The sequence below is a fragment of the Crocodylus siamensis genome, chromosome 2, assembly GCF_052110815.1.
Source record: "Crocodylus siamensis isolate JL-2025a chromosome 2, ASM5211081v1, whole genome shotgun sequence".
NCBI classification, from domain to species: Eukaryota; Metazoa; Chordata; order Crocodylia; family Crocodylidae; genus Crocodylus; species Crocodylus siamensis.
This window is the reverse complement of record NC_143396.1, coordinates 192,739,234-192,764,027: the sequence shown is the minus strand read 5'-3', so window position 1 is coordinate 192,764,027 and position 24,794 is coordinate 192,739,234. Positions and strand designations below refer to the sequence as shown.

General features: G+C 42.0%; 1 protein-coding gene across 3 annotated transcripts in view; it reads left to right on the top strand.

Moving 5' to 3' along the window:
• GALNT18 (polypeptide N-acetylgalactosaminyltransferase 18) overlaps positions 1-24,794 on the top strand; it is a 469,911-nt gene that overhangs the window by 327,591 nt on the left and 117,526 nt on the right. For all 3 annotated transcript variants that reach the window (XM_090032700.1, XM_090032701.1, XM_090032702.1), the window contains exons 5-6: positions 1,688-1,885; positions 4,785-4,899. In XM_090032700.1, coding sequence (XP_089888826.1) covers positions 1,688-1,885; positions 4,785-4,899 — 313 coding nt within the window. The remainder of the gene's footprint in view (positions 1-1,687; positions 1,886-4,784; positions 4,900-24,794) is intronic.

The window sequence follows — 24,794 nt, the reverse complement described above, 5'->3', positions numbered from 1 at the left end:
TTACTACTCCCTGTTAAATTATGTATCAAATGTCTACATGCATAATATGTTATTGCTCTGTTTTTACTTGTTTTTTATCAATCCCTTGTGCAAAGATGAAAAGTAGTCACTTAGGCATGGAGAAGCTAACTGGAACAGGTCAGTCATATAACAAGCTTGTGTGTAAAGAAAACTCGAAGGGGCTTATAAATTTTTTATAATGAGTTAGGGCCAACATCCGTGTGTTGCTGGGATCCTCTGAGGAGGTATAGTGGCATCTTAGCCAACCCAAAGAGAATAACATGTGTTGTTCATCAGGACACTTTTCACATTTGTAAGCACTGTATTTAAATAACTTGAAAAAGTCCCATTCAAACTCTTGCATGATTGGTGTCATAGAAGAACTGAAAAAGCTTTGCTTTGTACATCATACAGCATAAGACGGTAAGAATGAGATTTGTATTCAGCAAGATATTTAAGCAGGTGCATAACTGAGTTTTTAAATTATCTTCCTGAAGCCATTTTAGCCGCATGCTGCAAGATGTATAAGTGTATGCGCTCTCTCTGTACACATTCATGAATATGACCCTGACCCCGTTAAGCTTCAAGCCTAAACCTGTAATTCTGGGAGCACCCACTGTTAATATTTCAGAATATTACATCTGCAGTTTGGGTGTCAGGGGGTGTGGGAAAGTGGAAAGGTAGGACCTGGCAAGGATCCATGTGGACTGATGGTATAAATATTTTATATTTTAAAGAAAGTAATAATGTTGCATAAAGTGCCAGTCTGAATACTTGTTTCTGAAGGATTTGTGCTGTATAATTAACTACTCTGGCTTACACATGAGAAAAAAATGACATGGCAATGTCTCAGAATTTTCTTTGATAGGCTTGTTGTATTGCTTGATCTTCTTTACAATTACTTTTGAATTAGAACTTAAATGGTGTTAAAAATGTCTGGGTTATGTGGGATGAGAGTGGGAAACCAAGCTTTTGTGCTTCTAGGTCATTGGTTTCAATCCATATCATCAGTCAGTCCAATTTAGCCTATGCCAATAGTCAAGAACAGTTGTTATCGAAATGTATCTGCAGTGGCCCCTCCAAAAATTAATTGGTTGTCTCAGCCATCTTCTTAGTGAAGAGATTTCATGTTATGCAACCACTGTCATGCTCATCTCTAATCTTTCATTTAACGATGACTTTACTGTGCCCATTCTGTGGCTAAACAGGGGAACTTCAGTAGCAGGTCTCTGTGACTGCAGCTTCTCTTGCAAGTAGTAATGATTCAGTCATCCAACCTAAGTTTAATATCTCTATTTCTTTTTGAAGGAAAACATGGTGTCTTTAAAATGATAGAAGCTTTTGTCCCTATGGGACTTCTGTTATTAACTCTGATCTTCTTGATGTCCTTGATCATACTGATGGCCTAGAGACACCATCTTTTTTTGGCAACTAGTACGTGAAAGATCACAGATAAGACAGAATTCATTTCTTCTAGCATCTGGGCTAGAATAGCATTGGATAACTTGCTGGATTTGATGCTTCATAGTATTATTTTGGCTAAATCCGGCAAACTTATGTAGTCAAATAATTTCTGAAGTCAGTAGGCTGCAGAATTTAGCTTTAAATAATATACAAAGCTAACTACTGTGTACACAAAGTGTTTCAACAAAAATCTAACAATCTCAGCTCCTTTATTTTCCTTTAGGGCTGAACCAGTGCTCACCAGGATAAAGGAAAACAGAAAAAGGGTCATTTCTCCCTCATTTGATAACATCAAGTATGATAATTTTGAAATAGAGGAGTATCCCCTATCTGCACAGGGGTTTGACTGGGAGCTGTGGTGCCGATACCTAAATCCTCCAAAATCATGGTGGAAGCTGGAAAACTCAACTGCTCCAATAAGGTAACATGTAGCTGTGGTCTGGGTTGAGGAACTGTAGGAAGTGCTCAATTGTACTTTAACAAATAATGAAAGGGCAAGTACGGTACGCCTGCCCATTTTAACAAAGGTTAAGGGGGTTGTTTATTATTATGGTTAATAAAAGGTTTAAAGTTTCTCTGCTTCTTTCAGGATTGCGCATATAACTGCAGAAAAGCTATATAGTTTCTGTGTTTTGTTCTAATATACTTCATTTTTATTTTTATGGAATGAGTCAAGAAGAATATAATACTCGAAAGAGCAGAATTGAATACTTGATTCCATATTGCTTTTTACAACGTTTTGTCTGCTAATTTAATAGTAATGGTCCAGAAAGGAGAATTTAGTTTACAAATGTACAACAATCAAAATGATAAAATTAAGATGTGATGATTACATTTATTATTTGTATTGCATAGTTGTACAATTTTTGTGTTATAATCTCACAGGGCCCTATGTTAACCCATTTGGTATGCAGGAGTAGAGTGTGTTAAACCTTTACTTTTGTATAACTTAGCTCAACACCTCTTTTGTCAGGCTGGTATTGAAGCACTCTGAGCTACTCTGAGGTAGCTTGGTAGGGCTGCTTTATGAAAATATGCCTAGGGATGCCAACCCTCTCTGTCTAGATTCTAATACTTCCTTCTTTCTATACAAATTGCAATAAGTTTCCTGTAACCTACTCTCTGGTTTCCCTAAAAAATGGCTGCAAGAAGAGAAGGCAGTTGAAACTGAGGTACCATTGGGACTGCCCAGAATGGATCTATTAGTTGGTATTTTCTTTTCAGCCTGATTGCTGTATTTAGGATAGGTCACTTGGGATTGTTATCTGTGGGGAGCACTGATCCATTCCATCTCCCTGTCTCTTATTAAGAAGGAGGAGGATGGTACTGAACAGGACTGCAAATAAAGAGATTGGGATTTCCTATATTAGACAGTACTGGTTACTTCACAGGGATATGATGAATTAACATTATTAAAGTGGCTTGATCTCAGCTTAGTAATTGTTACTTATAGTATGCTTTTGTGAAGTTTTAAAAATAAATTTATTTAAATTTAGACTAAGAAATGAGTGGTTTTGCATTGTACCCAGTAATTATGTGACTCATTAGAATGCTGGCATTTAGATTTGCACCTTGCAGCACCAGTCAGTGAGGCTGAGAGCTAGCCATTCTCCTGAAGCATGTATTTTACTGATGTGTTATAGAAGAATGTTTTGTAATAGTAACAGCAAATTAAGTTCGGTGTGTGGATTCCTGGTTCTATTTAGGCCATTCTTCCAATAACCAACAAATTATTCCTGGAGGCATTGTTGGAAGAAAAGTCATGAAAATATAGCAGAATTAGAATAAGGCAAAGAGATTTCTTACTTTATTAAACATTAAGAAACCTTTCTACTCCTCGACAATTTTTTAAATGACATCAGGCTGACTGACATTTTCTTTATTGCTAAATACATTAGAAATAATTTTCCTCATTCTGAAGTTGTAAAACTGTAGGTCAACATCACAAATGTATAAATCTGTACAGGGGCAGAATTTTAAGGTTTGTGATTAAGTTTTATAATCTCACTAAAAACAGATGTCTACATTTATCACAGTTTCATTTTTCTCTTCCAAAAAAAATGCAGAATTATTTACCCCATGGCCTTACAAATCCCTCTGCCCTTTAATTAATACCCTGGTGTTTCCAATGCTCCCTAGGCAGGCACAGTGACAACAATGCCATTTTTCTTTTTCCCAGCATGCATGATAAGGTAAAAACACTGCTCAAGTCAGATTAATCATTTTGCTTTCTCCTTTCCTGCCCCCTCAAAGTAGAAGAAACATTTTATTCTGTGTGGTTAGATCTTCACCACATTAATGCAACAGTGATGCTGGATGACTCAGGATATGATGTCAATAGGATAAGATGACTCAGTAATGAGATGTGGAGTCTCTCAGCCCTAAAGCTTTAATTCAGATTTGGCCCAGGTTAGCAGTATTTGAAAAATGTTAGGAATTTCATAGAATCATAGGTTTGGAGGGGACCTTAAGTGTCATCTTGTCTAAACCCCTTGGTGAAATGCACAAGTGGTTGCATATATGTTTCTAGTGTTGATCCTGATTCAAGAAAACATCCTTGAATTCATGCTCACTTTAAGCTTATAGTAAATGCTTTCTTGGACTTAAAAGCATTCGAATTAGTTGGCACCCTCATTAGCCAAGAACTGAGTGGCTAAGAGTATGCTCCCTTCTTCCTGCAATGGCTAGTCCCACAAAGATGAAGCACGAGAGCAAACAAAGCACATCAATAAAACATCACTGTCACTGCACATCCTTTAGCTATTCTGTAGATAACTTGAAACTTTCCATATCCAACTTTATTTGCAATCCGGTACCTTTCACCACCACTGAGTTCACTTGAGGAGAAAAAAAAGGATGGCATAATAAGGCAGAATTGGCCAAATACATCTTGGATGCAACTGTGCTGAAGTCCCCAGTCCTGTTTCTGGTATGAGTCAGCAATATAGACAAAATATTATAAGATTATATGGATAGCAAATATAAGATTATATGGATAGCGTATATGGGTAGATGAGACTAACTTAACCATGTTTCAAACTGTGTCATATGCCTGCTTCATTCCACAGTAAGTAGAAGCTAAATGGCAGTAAAATACTACTGGTTTTATTCTGGTGTAAGCTGCCTGGTTTAGTTCCGTTCCCTGTGAAACAGGAGGGGACACATACCAAACAGTAACTATGGATTAGGTGATGCACTCTTATGAATAAGTCCTTCTCATTTTGATACCTTTTTGTCTATTTACAGACTGAATGACCCAGGAGAAGAAGTTGCCCTTATATTCTAGGTTGATTTTTGTTGTGTTGTTTGTATTCTTTCAGAAGTCCAGCACTGATTGGGTGTTTCATAGTAGACAGGCAATATTTCCAAGAAATTGGCTTGCTTGATGAAGGCATGGAAGTCTATGGAGGAGAAAATGTGGAGCTTGGGATCAGGGTAAGGACTGTAACATATGGCAAATAGTCTTGGCTTTTTATTAAATAGAACTTGACTCGCATCAGAGTTGAGAAAGCAGACAAAATGCAGTGGAGGCAGTATCCGGGGGAGCTATCATTCTGTATGTCACTGTGGCAATTGATGTGTCCATTTAATGTACTAAAATAGCTAGCAGCTGCAACAACTATTGGTTATGTTTAGGAAGGAATGGACAAAAGGCAGAAGCTCTCATCATTTTGAAAAATATATTTAGAGTGGGGAGAATACAAAACCTGATTTTATTATTGCATGATTATCATAGCAGCATTTTGTTGTGATGAATGCTGAGAAAACTCTCTGCTCCCTTACACCTACAGGTAGCTGTAAGGAGAGCAGTTACTCAAAGATCTAATGGAGAAGACTATCCTAGATTCATCTGTTTTATTTAAATTCAGCAAATCACTTTGGGTAGAACTGAAATGTAAAGCAGCTATGCCATCTCCCTTCTGCCTCTGCTTAGGAGTTAAGATATTCATAGAGCACCGAGTCTGCATAATCGCACTTTTTTTTTCTTCCATCATACACTGTTCATTTGTTTACTATTTTTCAATACTCTCTGTGATATGTGTATCTTATTCTGTCTCCCTTCATGAATAAGTATCTTCCTGAAAATGCAATGCTGCTCAACTTAGGAGATTCTCTTGGACTTTTGCTACAAGTGAAAGATGAATTCCTAGACAGGAAGTTGGTAATGAAAAAAAATGGTCCAATTTGTGTTACAAAATTAGATTCACGAACTCTGCTATTGAAATATTAGCTAAACACATGGAAGTTTGTGTTTTGTGCTTTTCAGGGATCTAAATAACAAAACAAAAAATGTGATAGTCTAAAGACAATGCTTTTCTGTAAATAAATGGTAAAATGTCTTCAGGTGGCATGTTCAGACAGTGAAACATACTACAAAACCACTCATTTTCCACCCTTTTTAAAATTCCTTTACTCTCACCTGTCAGAGAGAAAGCCTTGTAGCAGCATATACAAAGGTAAGGTCCTTGCCAAGGTATGTTATAGTCCCTAGCAAGGAGGGTATGTACCATTTCTTTGGCAACAGCAGCTTCTGCTGTTCAGGTGATTCCTATAGCCCAATTTCTCAACTAACTGTTACTTACTGAGTTTGAAAGTTAATGATTTTTAACTGAATGAGTTATCGCTTGCATACAAGGGCAAAGGGTTGATCAACTATAACTCTGACACTTCTCTGATAATTTGCACAACAGAATAGGGGATCATTGTTCTCGAGAAATATATAGGCTAGGCAAGTTTTTACATTACTTTAGTCTTCGTGGAAGTTATTTGATGACAGGACAAGTCAGAGATACAAATCTCCACATAATTGAAATTGTGGAGTATACTGGAGCAATCTCTTGTCTTCCAAGAAACAAAGCCTGACCTATGTAAAATGCTTTCATCTTTAACATACTGCAGTATGCACAGTACCACAATATATATTGGCTTATCAAGCTCTATCCTGACTCAGATCTGGGCTCCCAGTTACATCACAATAAACTATGCTGTAACAGCAAGATTTTTCAGTCCTTTACCAGGAGCTCCCTTGGTGAACTCAGCATAGCCCCTGTAATACCAGTATTAATATACATTTATAATGCAATATTAATAGTTTCATAGTTTCTAGGGTTGGAAGGGACCTGAGCAGATCATCTAGTCTGACCCCCTGCCGTGGCAAGAAAGAGTACTGGGGTCAAACGACCCCAGCAAGATGTTCATCTAACCTCCTCTTAAACACCCCCAGGGTAGGAGCCTGCACCACTTCTCTTGGAAGCTGGTTCCAGACCCTAGCCACCCTGACCGTGAAGTAGCGCCTCCTGATATCTAACCTAAACCTACCTTCTGCCAGCTTGTGACCGTTATTCCTGGTCACTCCTGGCAGTGCTCGGGGGAACAGTGACTCCCCCAATGCCTGCTGATCCCCCCTGACTAGCTTGTAACAGGCCACAAGATCCCCCCTCAGCCTTCTCTTTTGGAGGCTGAACAGGTTTAGGTCCCATAGCCTCTCCTCATAGGGCCTGCCCTGCTGTCCCCTGATCATACGAATGGCCCTCCTCTGGACCCTCTCCATGCTGTCAACATCCCTCTTGAAGTGTGGCACCCAGAACTGGACGCAGTACTCCAGCTGCGGCCTGACCAGTGCTGCATAGAGGGGGAGGATCACCTTTTTGGACCTGCTCGAGATGCATCTGTGGATGCATGCCAAGGTGCGGTTGGCCTTCCTAACTGCCTAACGGCCTTACCAACTTCCACACTGCCGGCCCATGTTCATCTTGGAGTCAATGATGACCCCCAGATCCTTTTCTGCCTCCGTGCTGACAAGAGGGGAGTTCCCCAACCTGTAGGTATGGTGCCCGTTGTTCCTCCCCAGGTGCATCACCTTGCACTTGTCTGTGTTGAAACCCATCCTATTCTCATCCGCCCACCCTTGTAACCTGTCTAGGTCTGATTGTAGCCTGTTGCATCCTTCCAGCGTGCCCACGTCCCCCCACATCTTAGTGTCATCAGCAAATTTGAACAGGGTGCTTTTTACCCCCTCATCCAAATCACTGATGAAGATGTTGAACAGTGCGGGCCCGAGGACTGAGCCCTGTGGGACCCCACTGCCCACTCCCTTCCAGGTTGAGAAGGGCCCATCCACTACCACCCTCTGGGTGCGGCCCTCCAGCCAGTTGGCAACCCATTTGACTGTGTGGGTGTCTACACCACAGCCTCCCCAGTTTCTTAATGAGAATGGGGTGAGAGACAGTGTCAAAAGCCTTCCAGAAGTCCAGGAAGACTATATCCACTGCTACCCCTGCATCTGATCTGATCGTAAAAGGCCACCAGGTTGGTCTGACAGGACCTGCCACTGATGAACCCATGTTGGTTGCCCCTAAGCATGCAGTCCCCTACTGGCCCCTCCTGGATGTGTGCCAGCATAATTTTCTCAAACAGCTTGCCTAGGATCGAGGTAAGACTAACTGGCCTATAGTTTCCCGGGTCCTCCTTCCTGCCTTTTTTGAAGATGGGGACCACGTTGGCCCTCTTCCAGTCCTCTGGTACCTCACCAGAGCACCACGAGTGCTCATAAGGTAATGCCAGGGGACTTGCAATGACCTCCGCCAGTTCCTCTAGAACTCTAGGGTGGAGATCATCCGGACCGGCTGACTTGAATACGTCCAACCCCTCCAGAAGCTCCCTAACTAAATCCTCGCTAACCCGTGGCCCAGGTGTGCCTCCCCCAGGGCCCGAGGGGGCCCCAGCAGGGAGGTGGCTGTTCTGGTCCCTACTTAGGAAGACGGAGGCAAAGTAATCGTTAAACATGTTAGCTTTGCCGTCTGGTGTGACGACCAAGTTTCCCATGGCATCCTGCAAGGGCCCCACATTACCCGGGACCTTCTTTTTACCCCCTATGTATTTAAAAAAGGACTTCTTATTGTCCTTAATCTGGGAAGCTAGTCCCAGTTTCATCTCTGCCTTGGCCTTCCTAACTACCCCCCTACATCCCCGAGCAACTACAGAATAGTCCTCCCTGGTGATGACCCCTTCTTTCCATTGGGTGTAAGCCTCCTTTTTAGCAAGGAGACATTCCCAGATGCTTTTGGTGAGCCACGGAGGCTTATGTGCTCTCCTGCTCCTTTTGATCCTTGTTGGGATTACTTTCCTTTGGGCTTGGAGGATCGTCTCCTTAAGGAGCGACCACTCTCCTTGGACACCTGGCTCCCCTCCCCTCCGGGACCTCAGCGCCTCTCCAACTATCCTCCTTAGCTCGTTGAAGTCTGCCCTCCTAAAATCTAGGGCCACTGCCTTACTGCATGCCTTTGCCACCTTGCGCTGGGTAATACTGTAGGGAAGCATAAACAGTCTTTCTGCAGATGTTAGACCCTGCAAATATGCCTCTTCTCTTAACCACCTGTAGCTGTAAATTGCTTCTGGGCAAAATTCAGGTGCCTGCCCAGAAGGTTGCTGTCATAATATTGTAGAAAGTAATGTGATTTAGTTGCATCTTCAGTACTTAACAGTTTATGGTGTTGCTCCCCAAGTACTGTCTTTAATTTTCTTGGGTAGAGGCATTCTGAATGGTCAGAGAAGGATTCTGGTCCAGATGGTCCCTCACTGCTGGCTAACTACATTTGCTTGTCTCTGAAGCACCAAAAAGTCATTTAAAGACTCCCTGTGTTGCTTTTAACTGCAGGGCCCAAAATGAATCACTTTTAATAAAGGCTATAATTGTTCAACAGGAACTGCAGCAAATTACATTTTATAGTGACAGTATCGCCACACTAAACAACATGTTTATTTTAAAATCTAAGCTTCTGTTCATGACTACAGATTGCACTGTGCTTCACCTTTCATCAACACTGTCTTCTTTAACAGTGTCTCCTTGTCTTCTGATGAGTGTTGTACATTACTGTGTAGCCACTAAACAAAAATAGCCGCTAGCTTTTCTAGATATTAGGTACTGTATGTCGCGTATTGTATGATATTGTGGAACTAACTGGCCAGTCACATTTCATTAGCTTACTCCATGTCATGAGGTTGTAAATAAAAGGCACACTGGCATGTTCCCCTTCCCTGTGCTATAAAGTTTTGAAACACTGAAAAGTAGTTTTACTTTCTTCATTTAGGAAACTTTTATGTGTTGAAAGCCCACTTGACTGTACAGGCTCACCCCCCTGCAGTAGGATTTTATTATTGGGACTGGATGAACATTTTCTATCTTGCTATTGAAATGGTTACATTAAGGGAGGATACTTGTATGAATGTAAACCAGTTCCTCAAACAAGATGTTAATGTTCAGGAGATGGCATTAATGATAAATCTCCTCCCATGCAAAGAAATGATTGCTGTGTGGCTCTCTGCAGCTCTGTGGAAGGATGAATATATGGAAGGCCAAGGCGTGTCCATACACTGAGAGATTATCTTGTTAGGGTGGGGCCAAATCCAGTTCTTTTTCCCTATGCCCAGTGACATCAGACATGGTATGGCTGCAGAAGTGGCATGTCCAGTTTGGGCTGAAGTTTTCATTTCCCAGTTCTTAGATGTTTTTACATACAGCAACATTCTCTTATGCAATACTCTTACGCATTGCTCCACATATATCATGGGCAAATATTATTCCTTCTGAAACCTTGAAACATCTGACTCATGGTGGAACTGTTGATTTTTTTACTGTGTAGGTGTAAGACTTGGACCCTAGTCTACCTGCTTTATAGGCTAGTGCTGCAATTAGAGGAGGCATTTTACTCATCTCACCATCCACTCAAATATTCAGTCTTCTTATGCCCCTTTGGACACAGAACATTTACTGATCCCTTTCAGTAACAGTCAAAGCATTCATTTTCTGGTAATTTCTCAGGCTGCATGGCAAGTAGGTCTAATTATTTACACTTTCTTGATACAATATAGGATTTATTATAGGAGTTTCAGATATATCTCTTCGTATCTAGTAATACTTCTTTTTTCTCTTCTTACTCCATTCCTTTAATTCGGAGTATCATAGAATAATAGAAAATTAGGGTTACAGGGAAACCTCAGAAGGTCATCTAGTCCAACCCCTTGCTCAAATGAGGACCATCCCCAGCAGATCATCCCAGCCAAGGCTTTGTCTAGCCATGTCTTAAAAACCTTTAAGGATGGAGAGTCCACCACATTTCTGGGTAACTTGTTCCAGTTTAAAAATGGCTGAAACTGGTCTAAGATAAACCTGGTTAAATGTAGTATCAGACTTAACTGATTTAGGACAAACCAATTTATAAAACTTCTGTCCCAGACGCCTTCCTGGTGCAAGTTAAATCGGTGTCCAACAGCATCCCAGCATGCTGTGCAGCCCTGGGCTAGGCTGTGCCATTTGCTCCAGATTACAGAGCTGGCCCCACCCCTCTGCTCCCTGTCTGGGGCAGTGAGGACTGGATCACTGGCTTCAATGGCTGGGTCACTGCCCCTTCAGGCAAACCCCAGATGGGGTCTGCAGCTGGGTAGGTAGGGGTGGTGTTAAACTCATCTTTCCCTGAGTACACAGCTGCTGTGCCCTGCTAAAACTTAGTGCTGGCTGTGACTCTGGACAAATCCCACCTGGAAGCAGAGAAAGAATAAGTAATGAGGAACCATGAGAGTCCTGCTGCCCTGATTCTGGACTGCAAATCCTAGAGACCTTGGGGGCAGCAGGAAGAGTATGTAAACACACAGCCCAGGCTGCATTTACAGCTCTTTAGTTTATAGTTTTTCAGAGACAGACCTATTTTTGTTCAAGCTTTTAGGATTGTATTGCCACTACCTTCCCTCCTGCCACCCCTGCCCAGGCAGAGCACGGGATGGAGCTTGACCATGTCCCCTCTGCTCCAGCAGGTTTTTCTCTTGCCCTCCCTTTTGATGGTGGCTGGCAGGTATCACCCCTGGCTTCTGGCTTGAGCCACTGAGAGCATGTGGCTGGATTTCCTGAATCAAAAGTGAATGTGTGCTTATTTGCTTATTGTTTCAAATTCTGCAGCTTAGACTAACCTGTGAAGAATGAATCAATTCAGCTTTGGGCTTTTTGACTGTCTGTACTTAGCTCAGGTGCTTAGAAATGGATTTCTTGAGGATCTGCTCCATGATTTTTCCAGGAATTAAAGTGAGGCTCACTGGTCTGTAGTTTCCTGGATCCTCCTTCTCCCTTTCTTAAATGTGGGCGCTGTTTGCCCTTTTCCAATCATCCAGGACCTCTTCTGATTGCCATGAGTTTTCAAAGATCATGGCCAGTCGCATCACCCAACTCCATCACCATCATCCAACTTTTCTAAAGTGTCCCTAACCTGTTCTTTCACCACTGTTGGCTGCTCACCTCCTCCCCAAACTCTACTGCCAGGAGCAGTAGTCTGGGAGCTGACTTTGCTTCTGCAGACTGAGATTAAAAAGGCATTGAGCACTTCAGCCTTTTTTTCATCCTCTCTCACTAGATTGCCTCCCCCATTCAGAAAGGGACCCACACTTTCCCTGATCTTTCTCTTGCTACCGACATACTTGTAGAAACCCTTCTTGTTACCCTTCGTGTCCCTTACTAACTACAGCTCCAATTGTGCTTTGGCCTTCCTGCTTCATCCCTTCCCGCCTGAGTAATACTTTTATTCTCCTCCCTAATTTTTTGTCCAAGTGTCCACTACTTATAAGCTTCCTTTTTGTGATTAAGTTTACTGAAATGTTCCCTTCTAAGCCAAGCTGGTCTTCTGTCATACTTGCTAGTCTCCCTGACCTTTGGGATGGTTTGTTCCTACGCTCTCAGTAAGTGCAGCCGGCTCTTCTGGACTCTTCTCTCTCTCAGTCTGGCTTCCCAGGGGATCTTGCCCATGGAATCCCTGAGTGAGTGAAAGTCTGCTTTTTTCTGAAGTCCAGGCTCCTTACTCTGCTGCTCTCCATCCTTCCTTTCCTCAGGATCCTGAACTCAGTCATCTCTTGGTCTCTGATGCCCAAGTTGCCATCTACTAATACATTCCCTGCCAATTATTCCCTGTTTCTAAGTAGCAGGTCAAGAGGAGCATAGCCCCTAGTTGGCTGCTCCAGCACTTACACCAGGAAGTTGTCCCCAACACTCTCCAGAAACTTCCTGGATTGCCTGCGCACTGCTGTATTGCCCTCTCAGCAGATGTCAGGCTGATTGAAGTTCCCCATGAGAACCACAGCCTGTGATTGGGAAACTTCTGGTAGCTGTTTAAAGAGAGCCTCATTCACAACTTCCTCCTAGTCTGGTGGTTTATAGCAGACCCCCACCACAACATCACCCCTGTTGCTCTCTCCTCTGACCCTAACCCAGATACTTTTGACAGGCCTATCTCCAGTTTCATACTGGAACTCTAAGCAATCATATGGCTCTTCTCCTTTTCTCCCCTGCTTGTGCTTCCGAACAGTTTATATCTATCCATGACAGTGCTCTAGTCATTCCAGTTATCCCACTAAGTCTCTGTGCAGCCAGGTTTTGATCTGCAAGATGCACCTGCTCCTTCCTGGGACCTTTTCCATGACTAGAAGGATTGATGAGAACACAACCTGAGCCCCAGACCCCATCACCTTTGCACCCAGAACCCTGTAGTCACTTTTGATACACTCAGGGTCTCTCCTGGCAGTATCATTGGTGTCCACATGGATGAGCAGCATAGGGTAGTATTCAGAGGGCCAGATGAGTCTTGGTAATCCCTCCGTGACATCTTGGATCTAGGCTCTGGCCAAGCAGCAGACTTCTTGAGACAACAGGCATGGTCGGCAGATACCTCCCTCCATTCCCCACAGAAGGTAGTCTCCAACTACCACCACCCATTACTTCTTCTTGGTGGCAGTTGTCTAGATCTTTCCCACCTTGGGGAGGCCTGGCTTGTCTTTCTCCACCAATGATACATGCTCCTTCCTCTGTCCTGATGGGGCTGCATGTCTGTTCTCCAGACAAATCACTGCAGGTGTAGATGAAGATCTCTGTTTGCTGCCAGAGGTCACAAACCTCCACCTTCAACCCTCTTGGGAGTCCATGTCCTCTGTCTTCTCTAGCGCTACCTTTTGGCATTTCTTCCTCCACAGTCCTGGAGGTCTCCTCCAGCATCAAATCAATGAACTCCTCGTGGTGGAGGATACTTTGGAGCCTCACCACTTCCTCCTGTAGTTCTCCTTCCTGTTCCCCGAGACACACTACCAGGAGGCACCACTCACAATGCAGGCACTCCCCCACCTGGATGTCACTGGAAGAAACATTCAAGCCATAGTCCCCAAGCACCAAATCTGGACCTGGGTGTAAGCCTCCATGGTGTGAGCAGTCTTACCTGGACAGATATGGGGGCAGGGAGGAGGGGAACAGTGAACTGGCCTGGGAACTGCTTCTCTTGTTTGTAGCCCCTGTTTGCTGGCTTCCTGGTCACTGGACTAAACATTGCTTCTCCAGAAATCCTTCATGGTTTATTTTTAATGCCTGCTGAAGTGTTTCCTTTTGAGGTTCAGCTACCTAAGCGCCCCAGATTATGTTACTGTGGATAAAGTCTCTGATCATCTGTAATTCTCCATCTGCATGAATCATTGGGTTTGGTCTACACCCAGAATATTTACTGTGAAGTAAATTGATTTTGCTTTTTAATAAATCTGAAGTGGATGTATAATGCAAAGCCTTGTATTGGTTTAAATAATTCCTGACTGACCCTCAGGAAGTTACAGCTCATTGGTTGCTATATACCAGTGTAACTTAAAGCACAGTGGTATACCAGTTGTGGGTCTTTTCCCTAACCCAGAGTAGCCTTCTGCTGAGTGCAGTCTGGCTACCCTGTTACCTGGCCAGGCATTGTAATAGCATCTGCTTAAGGGCAGCCAGCTTGTAAGAGTTGGTCATCACTGGGTGCATCTGCTCTGCATTGGGTGCATCGTCATGTGCAAATGCAGCTGGATGGGTCTACTTCACAGTAATTTAATGCAAAATAAACCCAACCTGGGAGTGGGTAGACATCTACATGTGCAGGAATTTGGGAGCAGGTTCCCACACTGCTCTGTCCCCCTGCAGCAGCCAGGGGGCACTCAGGCTCCCCCTGGGTGCTAGCCCAGGGGCTGGCAGAAAGCATGGGGCCAAGAGACCGTTATCTTCTGGCTGCCTGCTGCCAGGGTGGGTTGCAGTGGTGGAGCCTGGGCTGGGACAGTGTCTGCTTGCCCCAGCAGCAGAGAGCAATTTCCCACCCCCTGCTGCCTGACTGACTGGGAGCAAATTTGCTCCCAGTCATCCCTCTATATGTGTCTTAGTGCAAGTAACTACTCTGAAGTTAATTTCTACTTGCATTTGCTACTTGCATTGGTCTCATATAGAGATACCCAATGGAAAGTAAACTTACTGTAGAGTAAAATCTGGGGTAAATTACTGTCATAGCTGTGACGTGTTTGCACCCAACAATAAAAATGATAACAATTTAATTGTACTTTTTGAGGCACTGTTTTACATTCTGCTGGCAACCTTGAATCATACTGCCTAAGCAGGAGTTCATGGAGACATTTGTTTCTTAGTGAGCACCCAGAAGAGAATACAGCCTTTGCCCCCTTCTACAACCACTGAAGAGTATGGATGGAAAGCCAAGGCCCCTTGCCTTCCCCAGTACATTGTGATTGCTTATAACAGTGTCATCTGTAAAAGTCCTTGCCATCGAGGAATTCCAAAAATGGCTTTTGTGACTGGCCTTTGCATAAGATGCCTGAAGACCACAACCTTGTTTGCACTTTGTTTATACAGACTAATTCATCTTCCACTTAAATCAATACAAGCTCTTCTGTTTTCTGAATAGATTATTTCTGATCCATAGGTAGTTTACAAACATTAGTTAAGTTCCCAGCATCCTAGTAAGAATGTTGTATACATGTTTTCATAGGTGTACTGGGGCTCCCAGAAGTTGAATGGGTCCTGCTCCCATTAAAAGAAGGCTTTCATTAGCAAGGCTTTCACCTGGAGCAGAACTGAGTCTTGTGGCCAGGACACTTTTCATACTGTGCACCAACATACTGTAACTAGTCATATCTGTGGTAATATAGAATTATACTAAATATATGTAAATATCAGCATCTAGCTGATGCAGCTGTTTCTGACTTTAGAGCTCAAACTGAGATTGGTGCTTTTCTTTTTTTTGTAGTGAAATAAACATTACAGAGAGAGATTTCAGTATGAGATGCCTCAGTGTGGGTGACATCCTATCACCATCAGGCAAAAGCTTGACTAGTCCCATTGTTTGTCACCTGAAATCCTTTATGCTGTTGTATCCTTAGGGCTGCAGTTGTTTGAATTTAAAACACTGCTGAGGTAATGAAATGAAAATAGACCATAAATTAAAAAAAATAATTTTAGTACATCAGTATATTAATACAGAAAGCTCTTCAGCAAGACACACACACATACATACACACACAACCCATTGTCAAAATACCCTGTTGGGAGAAGAGTAAGTGAACAGGGAGGGTGTATTTACCATCTACTACATATGTTATAGTGGGGCGGGCAGTTATTTCAGGCGGAGGGCGGCTTACTGAGTTTTGGCAAGCCATCAAGGGCCACACGACAGGCAGCCGGGGCAGATAAATATTAATTTTCTAAAATTTTGGGGGCCCCACGGGCCAGATAGAATGGCCTGGTGGGCTGCATCTGGCCCACGAGCCACATTTTGCCCACGCCTGTATCACAGGCTTCTATCTTAAGGTATCAACTCCCAAACTTTCCAAAGATGATTCCCTACCCCCAAACTACATGCTTGCATTTACTATCGTGTGCATGGTTTTACAGACATGTTTTTAATTTGATGTTAGTAATTAATTAAAGACTCCCACAAAAGGCAGCACAACCTGACTAGTTCTGTAAACAGTAAACAACAGCAAAACTGACTTTGCACATACAGAATTGTCAACTACATAAGGTATGAAGGGGACAAAGTATAGAAAATGTTTGTTTCTTTCTGCAATTTGAATTAAACTGTTCTTAGATGCTACTTGTAACAATTTTAAGCAAAATGCTTTCAGGTAGAGGTGTAATTTTGTTTTTCATAAGATGTTGATTTCTTTTTAAGTTTAGGTGTTAAAAACTTTAATGGAAATGACACATTTTGAATTCCTTGTCAGTTTTATGAGTTCAGATTTGTCTTTGCTTTTCAATGTAGATTCTTGAGACAAGTACTTGTTTTGTTGACAAACATAAAATTTCACAGGAAACATTTCAGAAAATTGATAAACAATGAGGATCTTGCCGAGAGCAGCTGATACATTCTACAGCAGACATTTTTCCAAGAAGTGTCACAAAGTTGTTCAGTTTTACAACATGAGTAGGATGCTGGTGTTCTACAGAACTTTTGCCTGATCTTCTTTGTAAGTGATAGTGAGCTCTTAAAATGAGGAGACCACAACTAAAATAACATTAGCTTTGGAAAACATTTTGAATTGTGCTAATGTACTAAATCCCAAGGTCACCCCAGGCTGATATTTTGTATTTTCAGGGCTGTGATTTCTAAGTGATTGTCATTTCACCACAAGAAACAGCACTGTATTGCAAAGGAGGAAAAAACTTGCCTTGAAATTGTTATGCCTCCAATCGTGTGCCAGTCATGACATCTGCAGAAATACAGTTTCTGTAGCTTGTTCTATTTTTGTGTCAAGCCTCTAGTGGAATAATTGTTTTTTACCCCCTTGTTTTGCCCATGAATGCCTCAGCAGGTATCCCACAGCTACAGCATGTATAATTATACATACAGACAACATTACCAGTTCGCCAGTGAATCATTTTTACACTATTCCCATTTCTGGATAGAGAACATTTTATTTAGAGCTCCCACAGGAAAACAGATGATTGATGCAGCACCAGCTGATATGTGGTTAGTATCCCTCTAACCTACAATAAAAAGCACAAGGAACTAAAGCTTGCAATAGAGGTTCGTTCTGCATTGCCTACACCGGTGTGGTCCCAAGTTCCTAAATGGACAATAATGTTAAAAACCCGATGCTCCATCAAAGGAAATTGCTCTTTTCAATGACAGGGAGAGAAATAAAACAGTTGAAGCCAACACTTGTACTCACAAATCAGTACTTACAGGAAAGACATAATTTAATTAGTGCCCTATTGTAAAATAGCATGGTGTTTAATACGCTTTTGCACTTCAGGTTGCATGCTAACTCTCTCATCACAGTTACTCATGGGCATGAGTAAAAACCTTATACCTCCCTGCCCTTCTGACTAGGTTCCTGGATGCAGTGAGTCTCTCATTAATGGAAGGCTGCTGATCCTTCTGAACACTGGCACAGGATTCTTTGGACTGAAAAGAAGTTTTAAAAAAGGGTGTGAAAATGAGTAGTTCCAGTATCATGTTGCTCAAATGTTAAAGCTCTGCTGACTCTGGTTATACACTTTGGGGGGGGGGTTTCTCTTCCTTTCAGGATAAGAAATGATTTTTTTTGCTGCCTATTTGCGGCATAAACTTGGCAATGGAATGACTCAAGTATCAATTATTTTGCCATGCCTAGCAGGGAGATGGATACATGTGAAAAACAATTGAATGAAGCTTTATGCCTTTAGTGACCCTCGAAGCATGTTATCTCCTAGTAACACAAGCCTTGGAGTGGCTTACTGCAATTATAAAACAGAAACCTAACACACGTAATTTAACAATACATTGTAAAAGTTTTGCGGTTCGTGAAGATAAGTGCAAAATTAATCCCTGCAGAACAAAACAGTTAAAAAAGTACATAATGAAGCAATTAGCTAAAAGGGGGAGAAACCACTGACAATTTAATACGGAAAGATTCTTTATATGTATTATTTTTTCAACAAGGGCATTGTAGAAAGGCATAATTAATGTGAAGTGAAGCCTATGAGGCAACTAATGAAGACTTCAAAAGTAAGATTTAAGGAGTAATTTGCATTTTAAAAATTGAGAGCCATTCTAGTTATGTAATTTCCTTTTTAAAATTCTTGTAGCTCTCCCTTTTGTCATCTTTTAGCAGGTTTACAGTAGGATTTTCAACTTGTGTATCAGAGTAGCTACTGTAAGAAACAGATGGAAATAAAGGAACAGTCTTTTGCTGGCAGTGAAATAAACTAACTGATCTAAAAGAACTTTTCTACCTCTAACTTCTCTGATCCATTTATTTCTGTTAATGCCTCTCTGAGGTGAAACAAAGTCAGTGTATAGAGGCTTTCACTTGAAATGAAAGTTCTGTTATAGTTTTTTACTTTGCTGTAATAAGCACCAAGGGCTTGATTCTTCATTCCAGCCAATGGAACAAATTAAAATGTAGGACAATCTACAATATAGAGCTTATGTTAGCTCTGTTTCCTCCATCTTGCCTCATACATTCCTGCAGTGTACACACATTGAGTTGCCAGTTTTTAATAGATTTGCTAATTTTGACTTGACTCAAGAAGTTGTGTTTGCATCTATCCTATGGGCAGATTCCTGCCAAAAGACACTATTAATAGAAAAAAATTAATTGCACACATAACCAGGATGCACAAACCTGATCCTGTGCCCCTACTGACTGTGGAAGATGGTATTGCATAAACCAGATCTAATGATACAGGCCAAGTCCTTAGTCAAAACTCTGTTATTTCAGGTAAAGTTTTGTCTGAGTAAGTATTTGGCTCAATGAGAAAAAATTCCCTTATGGCAAATATCTTTGCTAGAACTGAAATATAGTAAGAGTCCATTGCATGACTGGAAACCACCATACTGATTTAAATAGGCTGTGGAAAAGGTACTGTAAGCCTGGTCTTTTCCATGATGAGTTGTTAAAATATTTAAAGAAAGATTGTGATGGTGAAATCCATCAATACATCATTTTCTTTTGTGTTGCATCTCATCCCCCTATTGGCATGGTGTCTCTTGACACTGTGAAGGGTGGAGATTGTAGCAATCAACAGGTTTCCTGCAGTTTGGAACTCAAGTTGTAGTAGGAATCATTTGGAGGGTGACACCGCAAAGCTTCATGTACTTGAAGAATTTCTCAGTAGCTCATAGATAAGGACCTGTCTAATCACGGTGGAAGTTCACAGCACAGCAGCACCTTGAATCTTACTGTTTTTGCTACATCCCCCACCTCTGAATATCTGAGAAGCAATTAATGGGGTGGTTTTTGCTACTCAATGGCAGGGAGTGCGGTGGGGTGGGGTGGGGAGTGGCTGCAAAAAGGGCAAGATTAAAGGTGCTGCTGCATTGCAAACTTCCACCGCAATTTAGGTAGGTCCCTGTTCATAGCACATATTTTACCTCATGGCTGCAAGCAGCAGCCCTGAGCACATGGTACTTCAAATAAATATCTAAGTTCTTGCAGCCCCTGGATTATTGCATAGAGCTCTGTTCATGAAAGAGATTGTTTTCAAACTTGTATGCAAAGCACCAAGCCTAGGCTCAGTGATCTATAATTAATGATGAAGACAAAAGTTCAAAAACCTCAAGTGGAATATAAGTGACAGTGATTTACAAATATTTTGAGTATTAAATTGTTCACAAAAATATATGCTTAATATACCAGTGACTATCTGTTGCATTGGGATACATAATAATAATGAAATCATCCTGGTGGGGTTCCCCCCCCCCCCCTTGCTTCAGGGTGTTATTAATGGGCTCTTTTTATTTTGTCTTCTCCGGACTTCACAAAACATAGAAAATATTTCAGCTCTTTGAAAGGTCCTAACAAACTATTTAATTATTAAGAAGTCTTGCTTGGAGTCCAAATCTGTTGCTAGTTCTAAACAAAGCCATTGTAGTTTTCAAAGGAACTGAGAGACTTGTGTGAATTTACTAATTGTGGTACATTCTAATAAACTGCTGAACATAATGTAGATTTGTATTTGATTAGATTAAGCTACAGCAACATGAAAAGAATACTTGGTGATTAAAGAGATAGGAAAAAATGCTTTTAATGAACAAGTAGTGCATCTTTATGTACTAAAGTATAAGTGAAATATTCTAAAGACGGATCAGCTTCTTATCTTCAATTCTGTAGTTGTTTTGATAGACTATTTTTTACTTCAAATATGTTTAAATGCAGTTGAAAAGGATTCACAGAAGAACAGAGATTTAGAAATACTCCAAATAAACAGAATTATGGATCCTTCTACCTGATGAAATAGATTTTCTGGTTCTGAATGGAAATTCTTTTTTTTTCCTATTTGGACCAACATCTAAATAGGGTAACTCCTATGCTGGGGTCAGAATACAGTTGCTGTTGATCCAGTCCTCTCCTGGTATTTTTTAATGAGCAGTAGGTGTGAAGAAGGGAGGTTAGAGTAGCTGTATTTTGTGTTTAGGGCTTAAGTCCATGGAATCATGCTGAAAGGAACTGATGTGTTACCACATTCCCAGTTGTCTGCTTGGTCATGTCTCTTCCATTGCTGGGACTGCTGAATTGAGGGCTACACTGGACCCTTGAAGTAACAGATGCTGAACCTGATTGCCAGTACTGCTAGAGGAATAGCATGGCAAAAAAAGGACACTGGGCAAACATATCACCCTCTTTCCACACTTCCTGGCCTACCTTCTTCATTACAGGTGCAGGAACAGAGCAGAGAGCTGGGCAGTGTCATGGAATTGTATTCTTAGAGTTTAGACAGTGGGGCTTGCTGCTGCAGAGGGAAACTTTCACTCCATCTTCTTTACTGCCAAAGCCTATGTCCGGAGGGCAAAAAAAAATGCTGAAATCAATGGCAAAATAGGGAGTCAGCTTTCCTCCCAGGTGCAGCAAACTGCACTGCTGTTCTATAAAACTGTGATTCCCAGAATGCTCTGTGCTCTGATGCACATTGCCTGCACTAGCAGTGTGTCAAAGGCAAGGCAGACAGCAGAAGCAGAGGGAAACAGTATTCCTGAGGTGAGGACCCTGACCCCATCCTTCTGGCACACCTCCTCTTAGGTGGCACCCAGGACACATACCCCACTCACCCCCCCTCCCCCATGTTATGCTACAAAATACTGCAATATGTAGCTCTCCCCATTGGGGCTTCTGTTTTCTACTTTGAGCCCTGCTTGTATTAGTGCTATGGGCATTACACTCTTTATGGTTTACACAAAGCAGTGTTGGTGGGTTAGTATATAGAGTTCATTTTTGCCCTCAGAAAAACAATAATTTAAGAGACAAGTATCTGACAATAGTATGGTTTGTAATCTTACATGAAAACAAGAGGCAAGGATTCCAGAAAACTGCTTGAATGACTCCATCAATCTGTTTTTATCTTGTTTTATAAGGTTAATTTTTCATGCACTTAGAAAAAGATACTTATGAGTTGAATTCAAGCATAAAAAAGCCAAAAGAAAAATTGTGGTGTTAACAGATCCTTGCTTCCCTAGCACCTCACAACGTCCACTTGTGGAGCCATGGATGGAGCTAAGGGGGGTAGGCATGGCTGCAGTCTGTGGGCGCATCTACATGAGAAGCTTTACTGGTCCTGACTAGCCCCACAGTAAAGCATCATCGCCTATATGTGTGGTATTATTAGGCCAAAGTAAACGAATTAACTCCTCCACAGAATATTACTACCCGACGTAAATACTGTCATGCTGCAGAGTTATTTATCCCTCTGCAATGCACATATATACAGTGACAGGGCTGGCTGGGGAGCAAGGGTGCTACAGTGTGGGGCTGTCTGCCAGCTATCTCCCGCTGTAGCAACCTCATGCCCAGCCAGCCCCTCTGAAGCATATTGAGCAGGGCCAGAGCAGGTTTAGGCTCACAGCCTGATCCCTGAAACCCTGGCTCAACAGGCTGTGGTCCTGGGCATGCATTTAAATGTTGCACCTGGGAACAATAAACTCTGGTGTGTACTATGCCAGAGTTTATTGTGCTGTGCTAGTTTCACATGTAGACACCCCTTGTATAGTATGTAAGGATCTGATCTTCTAGCATCTATTACCTATGCTTCTCTTTGGGAATCCCCAAGCTCTTGGTGAAGATGATTTGCATGCACTCCCATTTGTGTGTGGGAATCTAAAGGTAGATGAACCATGGGCTCTGAATCATAATAGTGGTCTTCAGTATGTTTGATTACAAGGTACTGCTGGTACTGGAACTGTGGATCTATTTGAATATTATTATCTCTAATTGCTTTGTGCCGGCAGTGTGTTCAGGACTGGGTGAGTCCTAAATGTAGATGCAATACCAAAAGTGAGTACTTTGCAGCTTAACTAAACAAACAAGAGAATACAAAATAAACTGGGAGATGCAGGTGGTGGTGTTGATTTAGAGTGAGAATGTCAAACATAAGGTCCATGGGACTGTGTCATCCATCCTGGCAGTGGTTGAGGATGCTACCAAAGTTGTGAGGTGTGGCCTATCATGGAATTTAAGGTCTCTAGAGTCCGATGGATGTGGTCACAAGGGCCAGGCTCCCAGATATACTCAGCCTCCCAAACACAACTCTGTGTTGTCTCTGAAATGCAGCTCCACACTGCTGCATGTTCCCATACTAATGCTACTGCCCAAATGAAGCCCTGTGCTACTATCCAAATGTGGGTCCACATTGCCCAATGCCTGCCCTTCCCCCCCGAACCCATACTGCCTCTCAGACACAACTCTGCACTGTGGCATGCCTGTGGATGTGTGCTGCTACCCAAATGCAACTACGTATGCACCCACCCTTGGACTAACTGCAGTTGCTGCTGGCTGCATGGATCCAGCCAGGAAGAAAATCTTGCCATCCAGATTCAGCCTGGGATGTGTTTGACAACCCTGATTTAGACTGTGATTTTTTTTGATTGTTTAACTCTTTGTTTTGTTCATTGAACTGCATTTACTGCTCAGGGATTAGTCTTTGCAGGCTTAAAGGAGAAGTGAGTTTAAAGTAGATTTACTTATTTCTTGCAGAAAGGGTAGTAGTAGAGACCTTATTTAAGCCTGGAATCCTACAGAGTCCAGCCCGATCAATCGTTCTATTCAGTATGAAACCTCTGGAGGAGACTATGAGGTTTATTTTGGGCTACAGTGTTATAAGAAGGCTGACGACAGTTGTTTGTGAGTCTCCTGTTTGTCTGCACCAGGCGGAAACTTTCCCTGGCTTTCCAAATGTCTGGCTGAGTCAGTGACCTGTGAACATCAGTGAGATTAAATTTAATCCCAAATTGATGCTGAAAAGTGAGGGAAAGCCATATTTATGAACAGGCAAAGCCTTTGACTGCTCCTTCAGCTGTTGGCTTTTGCCTCTGCTGTGCAATACATTTTAAATCCCAGGGACTTGTTACACTCATCCGTGTGCCTGGATTCTCAGGTGGTAGCTGTGGACAAAAATGCTTCTGTTAGTCTGCAGCTGTGCCTGTTTTCTTTTGGAGGCTGATACTTCCATGGCTATTCATGCCTTTGTTCCCTATTGCCTCTCCTATGGGGCTATCCTTACAGGCTAGTCAGAAGCTTTAGCCAGCATGAGCAGTGTGGACTGTCAAAGCATATTACTTCTGCGTTTCACATTTCTCACTAGAAACCAGTTCACTTCTCACTGAATTCCAAGATGCTACCTGCTTTCAAAACCTCCTAAATAGTCTAGATGCTGGCTATTTTAAAAATCTCTCTTAAAGCAGTTATGCTGGGCAGAGATGGGGTAGAATCAGGACTACGTTATTTTCAGTGTCTGAGTTTCACTTCTGTGACTATGTTCAAGCATAGAGTGCTATCTATGTAGGACCATCTTTCTGGGATATCCTAGAAAGGTTATAGGTTGGCTTTGCAATCTCAAGCATCTCTATTCTTTCCAAGCTTGTTTGGTTTGTTTCATTGGCAGATCACAAAGCACGTGCTTCTTGTTTTTTGAGAAGCTACAGGTGGATTTACACACAAGTTCATGTGAAAGCCTTGTAAATGTACTACTAGTAGTGATAAATGACACTGTAATAAAGACAATGCATCCCTATGCCACATACAGTATCTAGTTACATTTCTGATAATTTGCACATTTTGAAGAAGCAAATCTTTTTTTGTATAGACCAACTGTGATATTCCTAGCACATCCCATGCTAAGATTATATTTTTCCTTTGGGTCATGGTATAATTTCAGCTAACCTTACTTGTGAAGAAAAGGCTTTCTGCTTCACAAGCATCAGACACTGCTACTACACCCAACATCTCCTTAAAAGCTTTCCAGAAAGACCATTGTGCCACCTCTCAATAGCTACAAAGAGACCCTTTCAAAGGAGAAAACCCTTTAAGTGCTTACTGGGGCTGTGCCAGATGTTTGAGTCTCCTCAGGGAGTCATTTCAAGAATAAGTATTTGTTTCAAAGGTACTCCTTACAAAGGAGAATTTGGAAGACTTCTTTCTGAAGAAACATTTGGGTTATATTTGAAAGTTCACTCCTATGTTTTGGGGAGTTTAAAAAAATATTTTTGTGGAATGAGTTATTGGTATAAGTATCTGTGAGGAAACTG